The 16,617-nt window shown below is 37.9% G+C and overlaps 1 protein-coding gene across 1 annotated transcript in view; it reads left to right on the top strand.

Moving 5' to 3' along the window:
* Positions 1-14,975, top strand: part of TTC21B (tetratricopeptide repeat domain 21B) — a 77,207-nt gene extending 62,232 nt beyond the window's left edge. Inside the window, exons 27-29 of the mRNA XM_049887349.1 lie at positions 4,317-4,437; positions 12,810-12,877; positions 14,436-14,975. Coding sequence (XP_049743306.1) covers positions 4,317-4,437; positions 12,810-12,877; positions 14,436-14,513 — 267 coding nt within the window. The 3' untranslated portion in view covers positions 14,514-14,975. The remainder of the gene's footprint in view (positions 1-4,316; positions 4,438-12,809; positions 12,878-14,435) is intronic.
* Positions 14,976-16,617: the final 1,642 nt, after the last annotated feature.

The raw sequence follows: 16,617 nt of genomic DNA, 5'->3' as shown, positions 1-16,617 counted from the left end.
AAGGAACTATGATTATAGTCCCGTGAAGGACTCAGGAACCAATCTGAAGACACTTCCGCTAGCCAGAGTTGGAACAGTTTAAATAAGAATAATAACTACAATGGACTAAAATACATCAAATACATTTAAATCTGTTAGTTCACAAAGATCCAAAATAGAAAAAAGAATTCTGTTTCATCACCACAATTATGCTTATGGATTTACTGTTATTTCTAACTCTGGCAAATAAAGGGTAAAATTAAGCATTTATCTTGCCTTTCCTGCCTGAACTGTACTACTGCATAACCAAATAGAGAAGAAGTTTCTCATTATAAGTGCTTTCTAGATAATAAACAATGAATGATAAGAGTATCACCATTTTTCTACCCTGATGAATTAATGACTTTGTGATAGCTTCATAGAGAAAGAATCAGACATTATGTACCTCCTGATACTTACAAGGGTCCTGGACTGCAGTGAGGTGAGGAAAGTACTTGCTTTAGTTTCAAAATTTAAGGGCGCACCAAAAAACTCAGTGATCAAAAAAAAAAAAAAAAGATAATGTTTTAATGCAGTTTTTTAAAAAATTAAAAAGAAATTCATGATGAACAAAGTATTAAAATGTTCAATAAATAAAGAGGATTTGACAGTGCTGTGCCGAACCATATTGGAGCCTGAAGCAAAAGGCAGAATGTGTGCCCCAATATCCATTTCTTTTTTTATAATAATTTTTATTGTGCTTTAAGTTTACAAATCAAGTCAGTCTCTCACATCTAAACTTATATACACCTTACTATATGCTCCCATTTACTCTCCCCCTAATGAGTCAGCCCACTCCCTCCTTCCAGTCTCTCCTTTTCGTGACCATTTGGCCAGTTTCTAACCCTCTCTACCCTCCCATTTCCCCTCCAGACAGGAGATGCCAACATAGTCTCAAGTGTCCACCTGATGCAAGTAGCTCACTCCTCATCAGCATCTCTCTCCAGCCCATTGTCCAGTCCAATCCATGTCTGATGAGTTGGCTTCAGGAATGTTTCCTGTCTTGGGTCAACAGAAGGTTTGGGGACCCTGACCGCCAGGGTCCTTCTAGTCTTAGACCATTAAGTTTGGTCTTTTTATGAGAATTTGGGGTCTGCATCCCACTGCTCTCCTGCTCCCTCAGGGGTTCTCTGTTGTGTTCCCTGCCAGGGCAGTCATTGGTTGCGGCCGGGCACCATCTAGTTCTTCTGGTTTCAGGATGATGTAATCTCTAGTTCACATGGCCCTTTCTGTCTCATAATTACCTTGTGAGCTTGGTGTCCTTCATTCTCCTTTGATCCAGGTGGGTTGAGACTCATTGATGCACCTTAGATGGCCGCTTGCTAGTGTTTAAGACCCCAGACGCCACACTTCAAAGTGGGATGCAGAATGTTTTCTTAATAGATTTTATTTTGCCAATTGACTTAGATGTCCCCTGAAGCCATAGTCCCTAAACCCCTGCCCCTGCTTTGCTGACCTTCAAAGCATTCAGTTTATTCAGGAAACTTCTTTGCTTTTGGTTTAGTCCAGTTGTGCTGACCTCCCTGTATGGAGTGTTGTCCTTCCCTTCACCTAAAGTAGTTCTTACCTACTATCTAATCAGTAAATAACCCTCTTCCACCCTCCCTCCCTCCCCCATCTCGTAACCGCATCTCGTAACTGCAAAAGAACCAATATCCATTTCTTAATGGGACGGGAAAGAAAAATTACAATAAATTTAATTTGGGGTGTAAATAAAATATTTAATTTTAAAACATTTCATAAGTTTTAATATACCTACTTTTCATTTTTTTTGATATTCTTAATTGTTCTAGAAAAAGTGAGCAATTAAGAAAATACATAAATGTGTATAGAGAGGTAAACATTTTCCTTTTACCCCAGACTCCAGTGTGGCTCTGCATGCACTGATCTATAGTTCCTCCCTTCTTCTCCCAAATCAAAATCACCTAATTACAATTTCTAGGAAATATCAACAAAATAGGAACATACTATGTAACACCACTGGGATGCAGTCAACTAGATCTAGGCAAGCATTCTGATTTCTGTTAACAAATAATTTGTAAAAAAAAAAAAGATGGCGAGGAAACCTTTAGACTAAAAGAGACTGGAATTTTAAAATGCGTAAAGGACTTGAAAAAGAATTTCTTCAAAGAAGATATACAAATGGCCGATAAGCACATGAAAAGATTCTGAACACCACTAGTCATGAGGGAAATGCAAATCAAAACCACAATGAGGTACCACTTCATACCTACTAGGATTGCTGCTACCAAAAAATGGGAAAATAAGTACTGAGGAGGATTTGGAGAAATTCAAGTCCTTGTCCATTGCTGGCGGGTATGTAAAATGTTGAACCTCTGTGAAAAACAGTTTGGTGGTTCCTTAAAAAGTTGAACATAGAATTACCATGTGACCCAGCAATTCCCCACTCCTAGGTATATACCCAAAATAATTGAAAGCAGGGACTCAGAGATATTTGTACCCCAATGTTCATTGCAGTATTATTCACAATAGCCAAAAGGTGGAAGCAACTCAAGTGCCTATCAGCAGATGAATGGATAAACAAAATGTTGCATATACATACAATGGAAAGAGAGACTTGAGAAGCATTCCAGCCAACCACAAAGTGTGGACCTATACGGATCATTATTCTAACAAACTGTAAAAAAAAATATGCTATTGAGAAAATTCAGAATTTGAATACTGGCTGGATATTTGGTGATACTAAGGATAAATTGTGATTATGTTTAAAGAAAGAGTCCTTATTTTTTGGAAATGCACACGAAAATATTTTTGGATGAGTTGATACAAAAATGAAGATTTTCTGATAATACATAAAGGCAGAAGTGGAAGGGAAACCAATGTAACAGGATTAGTCATGAGTGAATTGTTGATGCTAAGTTATGGGTTCATGGATTTCATTTATACTGTTACCCCTATAGTTGTATGTATTTGAAATTATTCATAATAAAAAATATGTGTGTCATGGGTTGTGTTGTGTCCCCCCAAAATATGTATATCAGTTTGTCTAGGCCATGATTCCCAGTATTGTGTGATTGTCTACCATTTTGGCATCTGATGTGATTTTCCTGTGTTGTAAATCCTACCTCTATGATGTTACCCAAAAGCCCAGTGCCGTCATCTAAGTGGCAGTTGTGTTAGTGAGGGAGAACTCAACTGTAAGATTGGATTGTGTCTTGAGACAACCTCTTCTGAGATATAAAAGAAAGAAGTGAGCAGAGAGACAGGGAACTCATGCCACCAAAAAAGCAGTGCCGGGAACAGAGCTCATCCTTTGGACCCAGGATTCCTAGACAGAGAAGCTTCTAGTCTAGGGGAAGACAGAGAGAGTAAACTTCTGTTTGTTAAAGCCAACCACTTGTGGTATTCCTGTTACAGCAGCACTAGATGACTGAGACAGTGGTGGTGTTGTTAGGTGCCGTCGAGTTGGTTCCAACTCATAGGGAACCCGTGCACAACAGAAGGAAACACTGCCTGGTTCTGTGCCATCCTTAAACAATTGTTATATAGCCTGAGCTCATTGTTGGAGCCACTGTGTCAGTCCATCTTATTGAGGGTCTTCCTCTTTTCCACTGATGCTGCACTTTGCCAAGCATGATGTCCTCCACTGATCCCTCCTGACAACACGTCCAAAGTATGTAAGACGCAGTCTCACTATCCTTGCTTCTAAGGAGCATTCTGGTTGTACTTCTTCCAAGACAGATTTGTTCATTCTTTTGGCAGTCCATGGTATAGTCAATATTCTTTGCCAACACACAATTCAAAGGCGTCAATTCTTCTTCGGTCTTTCTTATTCATTGTCCAGCTTTCACGTGCATATGATGCGACCAGAAATACCATGGCTTGGGTCAGGCACCCCTTAGTCTTCAAGGTGATATCTTTGCTTTTCAACACTTTAAAGAGGTGCTTTGCAGCAGATTTACCCAATGCAATGTGTCGTTTGATTTCCTGACTGCTGCTTCCATGGCTGTTGTTTATAGATCCAAGTATTACTTGGATCCACTTGGACTGAGACAACACAGACACACACGTACACACTGTGGGTGTAAAATACACATGTCCTCGCCTCTTTCCCTGGTAAATCCTGATTCTTTAGGCTTGCGATGTAGCTTAGCATCGGAATCTTTTATTAATTTTACGATGTTGCATAGATGATTTGATTGCTCGGTCAAGGTAGAAAACCATTGTTTTATGTGCCATTTAAATAGGTTGATATGGTTGATCTCTATAGTCATAAATATCCCATAAAATCTTAGTGGTATTGAGTTTAATCTATTCATATATTTTCCATTTTTCAGTCTTGCTGCAAAGCTTATGAATATATGGGATACATTATGGAGAAAGAACAAGCATATTCAGATGCTGCCTTAAACTATGAGATGGCTTGGAAACATGGCAATCAGACAAATCCAGCAGTAGGTGAGTAACAGATTAGACACTTTCACAACAAACTTGCATTTTATTTATAAATCTTTAACTGTATTTAATTGATTTCAAAACTAAATATACAGTAAAAGTAACTTTTGTGAACCTTTCTGGAAAGAAACATCTGACTTAGAAACATCTGACTTACGGACAACTCATGCTTGAGAACAGACTGCCATAAAGTCTATTATATTAAAAATTTGAACTAAATACAATGGTTCATAATAATGGTCGCGTGTACTACTTTGTGACGTTCCTGAAAACATCGAGCGGATTGAAAGTATTTAAGTGTTTCACATGCATAAAAAGGTAAAATATATACTGTATACAAAGACAAACATTTGACTAACTGATGCAAAATAAGAACCATATGTACATACTCCGACTTACGTATACATTTAACTTAAAGACAGATTTAGAAATGGATCTCCTTCATGACCTGGGGACTTTCTGTAATAGATTCTTAGCTGCTGGTAGTTATTAAGTATAACTTCCTGAAGTTCAACCATGTGCTCAGTCACCTTAGAGTATGTCTAGACTAATTCTACCCCTCTCTTTCCCTTTCCTCTATGCTGTTTCCAAAATGGTAGTATGGAAAAAAGTGTTCCATTGTCAGTCATGTAGGAAAAGATTGTGTTAAATCAAGTTATACAAGTGTCTGTACTCTAGGACTTCTCAGACCCTTTAAACACTAATGTATATTGTGACCATGGAACATTTTTCCTCCTGTAAGTCTAGAAGCATCTTCTAGTTTGAGTGTTTGTGGAACATTAGTTTGAGAAATGCTAGTCTGTCAATTTGTCGTACTGTGGGAGGTTGCATCTTGCTGTGATGCTGAAAGCTATTGTCACAGGTATTCAAATAACAGTATCACTCATGGCGGACAGGTTTCAGGTGAGCTTAGTCTGGAAGACTAAGACAGACTAGGAAGAAAGACCTAGCAGTCTACTTCCGAAAAGAATTAGTCAGTGAAAACCTAATGAATTACTATGGAACATTGCCTGATATAGTGCCAGAAGATGAACCCCTCAGGTTGGAAGGCACTCAAAAGACGTCTGGGGAAGAGCCTCTTCCTCAAAGTAGAGTCGACCTTAATGACGTGGATGTAGTCAAGCTTTCGAGACCTTCATTTGCTGATGTGGCATGACTCAAAATGAGAACAGCTGCAAACATCTGTTAATAATCGAAACGTGGAATGTATAAAGTATGAATCTAGGAAAATTGGAAGTTGTCAGAAATGAAATGGAACACACAAACATTCATATCCTAGGCATTAGTGAGCTGAAATGGACTAGTATTGGCCATTTTGAATTAGATAGTCATGTGGTTTACTACACCAGGAATGACAACTTGAAGAGGGATGGCATTGCGTTCATCGTCATAAAGAACATTTTAAAATCTGTCCTGAAGTACAACACTGTCGGTGATAGGATAATATTTATACACCTACAAGGGAGACCAGTTAATACAACTATTATTGAAAGTTATGCACCAACCACTAAGGCCAAAGATGAGGAAATTGAAGATTTTTACCAACTTATGCAGTCTGAGGTTAATTGAACGTGCAGTTAAGATGCATTGATAATTACTGGTGTTTGGAACGCAGAAGTTGGAAACAAAGAAGGCTCAATAGTTGGAAAATATGGCCTTGGTGATAGAAACGATGCCAGAGAGCTCATGGTGGAACTTTGCTAGACCAACCACTTTGTCATTGCAAATACCTTTTTTCAACAACATAAACGATGTCTGTACTATGGACTTCACCAGATGGAATACGCAGGAATCACATCAAGTACATCTGTGGAAAGAGATTATGGAAAAACTCGATATCATCAGTCAGAACAAGGCTAGGGACTGATATGCAAGTTCAAGTTGAAACTGAAGAAAATTAGAACAAATTCCAGAGAGCTAAAATAGGACCTTGAGTGTATCCTACCTGAATTTAGAGACCATCTCAAAAATAGATTTGATATGTTCAACATTAATGATAGAAGACCAAAGGAGTTGTGGAATGACATCAAGGACATCATAAATGAAGAAAACAAGAAGTCATTAGAAAGACAGGAAAGAAAGAAAAGACCAAAATGGATATCAGAAGAGACCCTGAAACGTGCTCTTGAATGTCAGGTTGCTAAAGCAAATGGAAGAAATGATGAAGTAAAAGAGCTGAACAGATGATTTCAGAGGGTGGCTCGAGGAAGACAAAGTAAAGTATTATAATGACATATACAAAGACCTGGAGATAGAAAACTAAAAGGGAAGAACATGCTCTGCATTTCTCAAGCTGAAAGAACTGAAGAAAAAACAAGCCTTGAGTTGCAGTGTTGAATACTTCTATGGGGAAAATACTAAACCATCCAGGAAGTATCAAAAGATGGAAGGAATACACAGAGTCACTATACCAAAAAGAATTGGTCAATGTTCAACCATTTCAAGAGGTAGCATATGATCAGGAACTGATGGTACTGAAGGAAGAGGTCCAAGCTGCACTGAAGGCATTGGTGAAAAACAAGGCTCCAGGAATGGATGGAATACCAGTTGAGATGTTTCAACAAACAGGTGCAGCACTGGAAGACCTCACTCATCTACGTCAAGAAGTTTGGAAGACAGCTACCTGGCCAACCAACTGGAAGAGATCCATATTTATGCTTATTCCAAAGAAAAGTGACCCAACTGAATGTGGAAATTATCGAAAAATATCAAATGCAAGTAAAATTTTGCTGAAGATATTCAAAAGTGGCTGCAGCAGGACATTGACATGGAACTGCCAGAAATTCAAGCCAGATTTAGAAGAGGACGTGGAACCAGGGATATCATTGCGGATGTCAGATGAATCCTGGCTGAAAGCAGAGAATACAGAAAGGTATGTTTTATTGACTATGCAAAGGCATTTTACTGTATGGATCATCACAAATTATGGATAACATTGCAAAGAATGGAAATTACAGAACACCTAATTGTGCACATGAGGAACCTGTCCATAGGTCAGGAGGTAGTCATTTGAACAGAACAAAGAAATACTGTGTGGTTTAAAGTCAGGAAAGGTGTGTGTCAAGGTTGTATCCTTTCACCATACCCATTCAGTCTGTACTCTGAGCCGATAATCTGAGGAGCTGGACCGTACGAAGAAGAATGTGACATCAGGATTGGAGGAAAACTCATTACGAACCTAGGCTATGCAGATGACACAGCCTTGCTTGCTGAAAGTGAAGAGGCCTTGAGACGCGTACTGTTAAAGATCAAAGACCCCACAGCCTTCAGTATAGATTATACCTCAACTTAAAACAAAAATCCTCACAACTGGACCAATGAGCAACATCATGATCAATGGAGAAAAGATTGAAGTTGTCAGGGGTTTCATTTTACTGGGATCCAAAATCAACACCCATGGAAGCAGCAGTCAAGAAATCAAATGACGTGTTGCCCTGGGCAAATCTGCTGCAAAAGACCTCTTTAAAGTGTTAAAAAGCCAGGATGTCAGCTTGAAGACTAAGGCACACCTGACCTAAGCCCTGGTGTTTTCAGTCGCTTCATATGCATGTGAAAGCTGGACAACGATAAAGAAGAGGAAGAATTGACACCATTGAATGGTGGTGTTGATGAAGAATATTGAGTATACCATGGATTGCCAAAAGGATGAGCAAATCTGTCTTGGAAGATGTATAACCAGAATGCTCCTTAGAAGCAAGAATGGCGAGACTATGTCTCACATACTTTGGACTTTATCAGGAGAGATCAGTACCTGGAGAAGGACATCATGCTTGGTAAAGTAGAGGGTCAGTGAAAAAGAAGACGACAACCTTCAAAGAGATGGATTGACATAGTGGCTAAAATAATGAGCTTAAGCCTAATAAGGATTGTGAGGATGTCCCAGGACGGGGCAGTGTTTTGTTCTGTTGTACATAGGATCGCTATGAGTAGGAATCAACTCGATGGCACTTAACAACAGCAACAGTCTACAAAGTCCCTAACAAATGGACATCTGGAATTGTGAGAGTGCTCATGTCATGCTCTTCTTGTGTTTCTTCATATTGAGCTGAAATAGGCTTCATGGAAACCACCTAGGTCTGTTTTTGGAGCAACCCACACTACCCTTTCCTTCTTACAGATGGAAACCAAAAAAAAACCAAACCCATTACCACCGAGTCAGTTCCAACTCATAGTGACTCTATAGGACAGAGCAGAACTGCCCCATAGGGTTTCCAAGGAAGCAGACTGCCACATCTTTCTCCTGCAGAATGGCTGGTAGGTTCAACCCACTGACCTTTCAGTTAGCAACCGAGCAATTAGCCACCACTCCACCAGACCTCCTTTCTTACAGATAATGGTCTGTTTATCGCAGATGTGTCTCATGTGTCTCCTAAAGCCTCTCTTCTTCAAGATCAGCCTTAATTGCTTGTGCAGCCTCCATAAGACATGGTTCCAAGTCTTTCACCTTCGTCATTGTTGTCTCCTGGAATCTCTAAAGTAGTGTTTCGCAAACCGTGTTTTGGAATACTTAAAGAGATATTAATAGTTATTGTTAAAAAAAAGAAACAATCTGGGTGTAGGGTGTTGAATTTTACAGCCAAAGAAGTTTTGAAAATGCTGTTCTATTTGTCCATGTACCCCTTGACCTGTTGTAACCAGAAATAAACAAGTTCTTACATACGATTTGGCTAATTGTAGGTGTAATCAATCTTTATTTTTGATTAAGTAGTTTCTAGTTGTTAATTCAGCCTGAGATGGTTTTTAGCAGCCATGTCACAGTTTGGGCTCAGATCTAATTTGCAGTCAGCTGGGTCACCTTCACTTTAATTGCAATCAGTTCAGTTCTTCCCCGCATCTAATGTTGTTCCAGGACCCGTTATTTTACTGGACAGGTACAGAGCAAAGGAGTTCACATGTGCTGATGGTGTTCTTCATTCCCAGGAATTCAGGTTACATAGAAAATGGGGCCTAAAATCAACTTGTTAAAATAAAAATAGCTTAAATACCATTAAAATATATGTAGTTTTGACACTACTGCACAGAAGGATTGCATTTAGAAGTTAAAAAATGTAAATGCTGTGTTTCTTGGAAGACTTCAGCAAATTTACAGATCCAGCTCACAAATGGTTTCATTGCGTCGTCTTTGGTTTTTATAGATGGTTTTATCAGTTCCTCCAGCTTTTTGTTAGTAAGCATTTCTTTGAGACCCTTAGTGAATTATTTTGTTTCTTCCTTAAGGTAGCCAATGCCTGGCCAAATTAACAATGCATTTCACTTTTTCATTTGACAGAAAACTCTTAAAATCATGGTCGTGTTCTATAGAATTCAGGCTTGGTGGTTTCAGGCTTAACTGTTTTCACTGTGAAAGGCACCAGGAAATGAGGTCCCTGCTTCTCCCTTCATGCTTGTTCTCGGGTAGAGGACAAGTGGTAGACTACCTTATTTGTTTTCTTTCTCTCTTTCTGTTTCTCTCTTCTCCCCCTCATCCCACATAATTGAATTCTTAAAAGTTTGACAGGTACACTGCAGCTGTAACGTAAATTTCTTGCCTTTTCTAGCCCTTTTGTTCTCTCTCAAATATTTTGAGCTAGATGATCTATCAAAATTCTTCCACTATTAAAATTCTGTAATTCTAATTCAGTGTTAAACAGGGAAAAAAAAAAAAAAAGTCATTGCTGATATTTGTGTGGTGCTCTGAAGTTGTTAAAATCATTTCACAAGAGGTATATGTCATTTGATTTTTAAAATTATACTAAAAAAAGGAGGAGTATTTCCATTTTATAAATGAGGAAACAAATTGACAGGCGAAGTGACTTGCCTAAGGTCCCAATACTAAATGGGAAGCTAGAAACTAAAACTAAGTCCAGGTTTTTTGTTCTAGTTCCCATGTCAGCAATATTTAAATGACACTTCAGTTGTTTTCCTTTTTTTAAATGTCACAACTCTATTAATTTATTTTAGAATTCCATGGTGATGACATTGAATTTCCTTCTCCGAAACTTACTCTCTTCATCTTGGGTAGTTCTACATGCATGCATATGTGTATAAAAGCAAATATTGTAAATTTTAGATAATTCTTATTTCTTACATTTTGTGGTGACTCTTACCATCTGATTATATTATCTAGTAGTTATTTTCAAGCATTTGATTGAAATTTTAATAACTTGTTTTGGTACAAAGAATAGCTTTCAAAGTTCTTTACTTCATAAGAGATAAGGTGAACTATTTATTAGTTACCTATTACTTTGTATTGTGTTACAGCGTATTGATGGAGCACACTGACACTGTTACTTATCTCTTCCTTAGTTTGCTTACTCTTTTACTAAACAACGATCATTTAGGAAAATCTTAAAACTTCTAAATTGTCAATATTTGAAATATGACATCTCTGTATCAGTAATTGTGATAATTCTTACTAGTAATTGATCGGAATGTTTCCGAGCCTTCCAGAAGTTATTATATTTATTGGATGTTTGCTTACCGTGTCCTATCTTTTTGTTTTGTTTTGATATGCCCAGATAGGCTGGGCGTATGAACTACTTTGGTTATTGATGTCTTTGAAGCTTTCATGTCCTGTCACCAGGTGGTTAGAGCTGCTACCAGGTGTGTGAGCCCAGGAGTCCATTTCCTTTTCTTGTGTGGATTCAGTTCAGGTATCTGGGTCTTCAGCCACTGACTGTGTGGTGCAGGTTTTTGCCTACAGTCCTAGAGCGACAGGGCTATGTAGGGGTGATTGGAGTAGGCACAGGTATCTGGCTGCAGTAGCGGGCTATGTGCTGAGCAAGGTAGGGGGCTGATGGCTGCCCCTGAGTGCTAGGTGAAAGGCCTGTCCCAGTCACCTGGAGTGCATAGGTGGGTGAGTTTTGCAGCAGGACACTGGGCATCCAGTGCTGTTGGCTGTAAGGACTGGGAGGCACCACTTATCCTTGGACCCCTGTCCTTAGTCGCTAGGTGAAATGGGTGAAGCCGCCAGGCCTCAGGCCCCTGATATGAGTGGGTGAGGACCCTACTTAATGAGCAAGGCAGTGTCAAATGTCATGAATCCCACCCCCACCCCCAACTCCCCGCTCTGGAGGCTCTTGCAGACTCTCCACTGCCCGGTCCCTCCCGATGCGGTGAAACACACCCTGAGTGCCCCTGCTTGCCTCAGCCCTCCTGTGCCAGCCCATCTAGCCCGCCGGGTGCCAGCTAGCTCAAGTCTGGTACTTCTTCACTGCTTCTGAACTGAATCTCCCTGCCATTGCTGCTCAGTCCGAATCCTCAACTTTGTCTTTGATGTTCAGGGCTCCTAGGTCTCATATATAATCGATTCACTTGTTTTTTCTGGTCATTGTTTTAAAAGGGACTGCAGGAATTGTCTGACTCTTCTGCTATCTCGGCCCCGCCTCTGATACAGAATTTCTGAAGACTGACCCACTGCTCTGTGCCACCCTTCCACCTGCTCCACCCTCTCACCATATATTTTAGGTTCTTTTGGTTCATTATATATCCTCCCACTGGCACTGGCCTTTACATGGGCAGTTCCCTGTTCCTGAACATGTCCTTGCTTCCCATCCCTTTGGCCTGGTTTATGCCTCATCCTTCAGATCTCAAACATCCCCTGACACCCACTTCCTCCCCAACCAGGTTCCTTAGTACAGCTCTCTTGGGTTGTATCTTTCATTCATAGCATTTATCTCAGTTTTGAAATGAAATGTTTACTTACGTAATTGTTTAAATATTGTCTTTCTCCTAGAGGGGCACAACAGCCCAGGGGCAAGAACTAGAAGGCAGGAGAGGACAGGAAAGCTGGTAATAGGGAAGCCAAGGTTCAAGAACGGGAGAGTGTTGTTGGCATGTCGTGGGATTGGTTCAAGAATGTTACAAAAACAATATGCATACTAATTGTTTAATGAGAAACTAGTTTGTTCTGTAAACCTTTCATCTACAGTACAATAGTAATAATAAAAAAATACAAAATAAACAATGTTTTTGTCTACTAATAAATTGTAAACCTCATGACTGGAGGAACCAGTTTGCCTGACATGTTAGGTATTGAAATCTTCACTGTGTAATTGAATAGCTGTGTTGTCATTTACTGCCCTATGATGAGTTTTTACTATAATCTAAAATAAATGAGACTTCTAGTAGGTCATAGACAGTTATGGCAGTCTTCTAACCCTACAATGTGTCCATGGCCATCCTTTGTTCCAACTCCATTTACTTTTCTATTTGTTCTGCTTTTATGCCAGTCCACCTTATATTGTCACATCGCTTCTCTCTACCACAGTTCAGTCACCAACCTCTCTTAAGAGTCCTCTAATGAGTAAGCAAACTAAGGAAGAGGGCATAAAAAGGTATACTGGGAATGTGCTCTGTAAAATTTTATTATGATTTTTTTTTTTTTGTCTTAACAGGGTACAAACTGGCATTTAATTATTTAAAAGGGAAAAAATATGTGGATGCAATTGATGTATGTCACCAGGTAAATACTTAAATTTAGATTTCTTCAGAATTTTCAGATGCACAATTTTCTACTTTTAGTTAATCTTAAGATGAACTTTGCCTATGGTAAACATATCATAAGTATATCGTTTATCCATAGGTGGAAAACCGAAACCAAATCCGTTGCTGTCAATTCCAACTCATAGTGACACTATAGGACAGAGAAGAACTAACTGCCCCATAGGGTTTCCAAGGATCGGCTGGTGGATTTGAACTGCCGACCTTTTGCTTAGCAGCCAGACACTTAACCACTGCACCACCAGGGCTTCTCCATAGGTAGAGGATGTAGTATTTCAGCTAAATGACTGATCAGATACATCCTGGAGAGATTAGCTATTTTAAAAATTTAGAAAATAATAACATTTACGTAAATCAAACGTGTTTTTAATTTGAGCTAAAATAACAATATTTTTATGTGTATTTAAAGAAAAATAAAACTTAATCTTCGAGTCAGAAAGTATTTGAAGATTACATATATTCTCTATGTCATTGTTCTTGTGAATATGTGTGAGTCTGATAATTGGAGAATTCCGATTTATAAATTAGAGATAAAAGGTATTTCTGTAATTCAGAAGTCAGTCAATTACATTTCTTGATCGCTTCCTAAAATGGCAAATATTTAAGTTGCAGTGTTAGCAATGACAGAATTTCTTTATATGTACATCGTATCACTGATACAAGGCATTATACTAAATGTTGAGAGGAACTCCAAGCATGTATAAAAGAATTATGTAATGGCCCTTGTCCCAGATAGCTGTGGGATCATTATAAGCATCATTATAGTAAATGCTTGTCCTTAGTGATAGCTATTGATTATTGAGGCTTTTTGTAAGTCAATATTTCTCATTAAGGTTAAGGTTATACGTTAATGTAAGGTTATATAATAGAATCATTTACGGAGTTTTTTTTTATTTTTTAAATGTGCCTCTTCCCACCCCTGATTTCAGTTGTTGTTATTGTTGTTAGGTGCCACTGAGTTGGTTCCAACTCACAGCGACCCTGTAAGATAGAGTAGAACTGCCCCATAGGGTTTCCAAGGAGCAGCTGGTGGATTTGAACTGCCAACGTTTTGGTTAGCAGCCAAGCTCTTAACCATTATACCACCAGGACTCCCTGATTTCAGTAGGCCTGGAAATTTGTATGTTTCAAAATTGTTATAGGTAAATCTGATGTGTGCTGCTGGTTAAAAATCATTCTCTAAGGGTTTATTAAATATAATTCATAAATAACTAAATTATAAAAATGTTTTAAATTATTGATACATAATTATTTTCTGCAATTGATATATTAAAGAAATAATGTATTTGTTGTATTTTCCACATGATATTCTTATTTTACTGTTATTGCCTAATTACTATTAATATGAATGAGTTATTTCATAGCTTATATCACTTTTAAAAAGTGTTATTGTAATCGTCATAGTATTAGTACAATGAAGTCTCTGCTATGATGCTCATTTCTAGTAAGTTTTGTAGCTCCCTAGGACTTGATAATTAATTACAAGTTCTTGTTTGTTTTATTTTTTTTAAATCTTGCAGGTTCTTGAAGCACATCCAACTTATCCAAAAATCAGAAAGGATATACTTGATAAGGCCCGTGCGTCTTTGAGACCTTGAATACTATCTTAATTTATTGATTAAACAGGAAATGAAGGGAATCTGGTTTTTAGCTCTTCCAGTTCAAAATAAGTTTTTTTAGTGTGTTGTAATAAAAGCATACTTTCCTTTCTCCAGCAGAGGTTGCTGTTGTACATGAAGAGCTGTGCCAAATTGATGTTTTATCATGAAGAAGTTGAATGAGGGCAGGTCTATTTGATTGACTCTCTTGTGGTTAGGTACAGACTTGGCTCTCCAAGGTAGAGGTTATAACCCATTCAATAGAGTATTTTGTTAAAATCTAATTAATTAAATATAACCCTATATCTTTCTTTTATGGAGTATTAGTTATTTCAGGAAATATATTTAAAACTTTATTGTTCTCTGTTAAAATTTTTGTAATGTTTTATCTTGTTTCAAAGATTTGAGCAAATTTTATTGTAAATTATGAAAAGGAAATATATATTTTAATAAAGATTTTATGAATTCATGGCTTGTATAGTTTTGCAACATCTGCATAAGCTACCCGTGTAATTGCAGAAAATGTGACTTCCTTAAAAAAAAAAATTTTTTTTTTTTTTTTTTAAGAATATTTATAGAGAGTGTGCATTTCCCTTTTGTTGATCTCGCTCTTCTTGCTCTCAGTGACAATGTGGTCTTAAGAAATAATCAGTGTCTGTAATCAGTTTAAATAGGTAAACCCTTATAGCAATATTTATCCTTATCCCAGAAGACTGGGCCTTTTGGTGTAATTTGAGACACTGTAGTATCTGCTAGAAGGGGACAGGGTGACGAAATGTTTTTGGTAATCAGGGAGTCACAGAGCACACCATGTGAAGAAGCGACTGCTTACCCTACTATGCCTCGCAGCACCCCGGCCAGAGCAGCTTCACCCTTCATACTGAATTTAACCTAATCTTATAATCAGTAACATTATTTTTAATTTTTAATTTATGGTCTGCATTTTTTCATTTTGTCTACAAAAAATCCAAAAACAGTCTTCAATTTTATTTGCATTTGCAATAAACAAAAGGTATCTTTAAAAGTCATTTGCTGCTTTTTAAAATTATTCTGTTTCTTTCTCCTAAACAACATTCTCTTATTTCTAATCAGTTCTCCAATTTTCCAAAGTCCTTTTAATGCCAATTATATGTTATAAAATTTTAATCATTTTTCTCTTTCACGTACCTTTTGTCTATGGCATGTCACAAAAAATGTTTACTAATAGCAATTTGGAGCATTTCATACCTGCTAAAACACTTTTCTAGGACTCATTGCATTTGATCCTCACAAACTTACATTATAGTGTTATTATCCCTGTTTTACAGATTGAAGCTGTGACAAATTATCTCTTTGTCTTTAATTCAAAAGAAAAAAAAAAAATCAGCCCGAATGGACATTGTTCAGGACTCCTATAACAGAGTGTCTTTAGTAGTTCTAGTTAACTTGCATCACGAGGTGCTAGAATCATGGAAATTGGATAGAGAAAGGAGAGCATCTGTTCTGCCAGTAAGACTTTTCCAAATCAGCTTTCCTATCTGTATAATGAGGATTCTGTTTTTTCTTAAGCAACCATTTACTTTGCACTTGCTGTTTATTAGATGCAATTCCTAGGGACTTCCCTTATATTATGTCTTAATTCTCACCCAACTCACCAGAAAATACTAGTTTCAGATGAAGCAAATGAGACTCAGGCTTAATGAAAGGTCACATACTAAGTGTCAGAACCTGGATTCCATACTGGTCCAGCTGACTCCAAAGCCTATATGCACTATTTGCTATATTAAGATGCCTTCTAGAGGTCATGTCTCTAGACAAAAATTGTCTTGTCTGCATCTGGCTAGCATATGGAACTAGTAAGTGCTCTTGCCTGAAATTCTATAGCAGAGCTAAGTAATTGAACAAGACCTGAACAAGATGAACTAAGTGGACTGGACAGTTCTTAGCAGTGTGGAAACTACTAAAGAGAGGTCTACGTGAGGAGCAGTGCAGTGCAGCAGTTAAGAACATCGATTTGAACTCAGACTGGCTGGATTTAAATTACTAAATGTTTCATCTTTGTGAAGTTACGTAGGCTCTCTGAGTTTCAGTTTTCTCATTCGTAAGCATATAAGGATAATACCTG

Source organism: Elephas maximus, chromosome 6 (genome assembly GCF_024166365.1).
Source record: "Elephas maximus indicus isolate mEleMax1 chromosome 6, mEleMax1 primary haplotype, whole genome shotgun sequence".
NCBI classification, from domain to species: Eukaryota; Metazoa; Chordata; class Mammalia; order Proboscidea; family Elephantidae; genus Elephas; species Elephas maximus.
The sequence above is the reverse complement of the archived record's forward strand: the minus strand, read 5'-3'. Positions and strand labels throughout refer to the sequence as shown.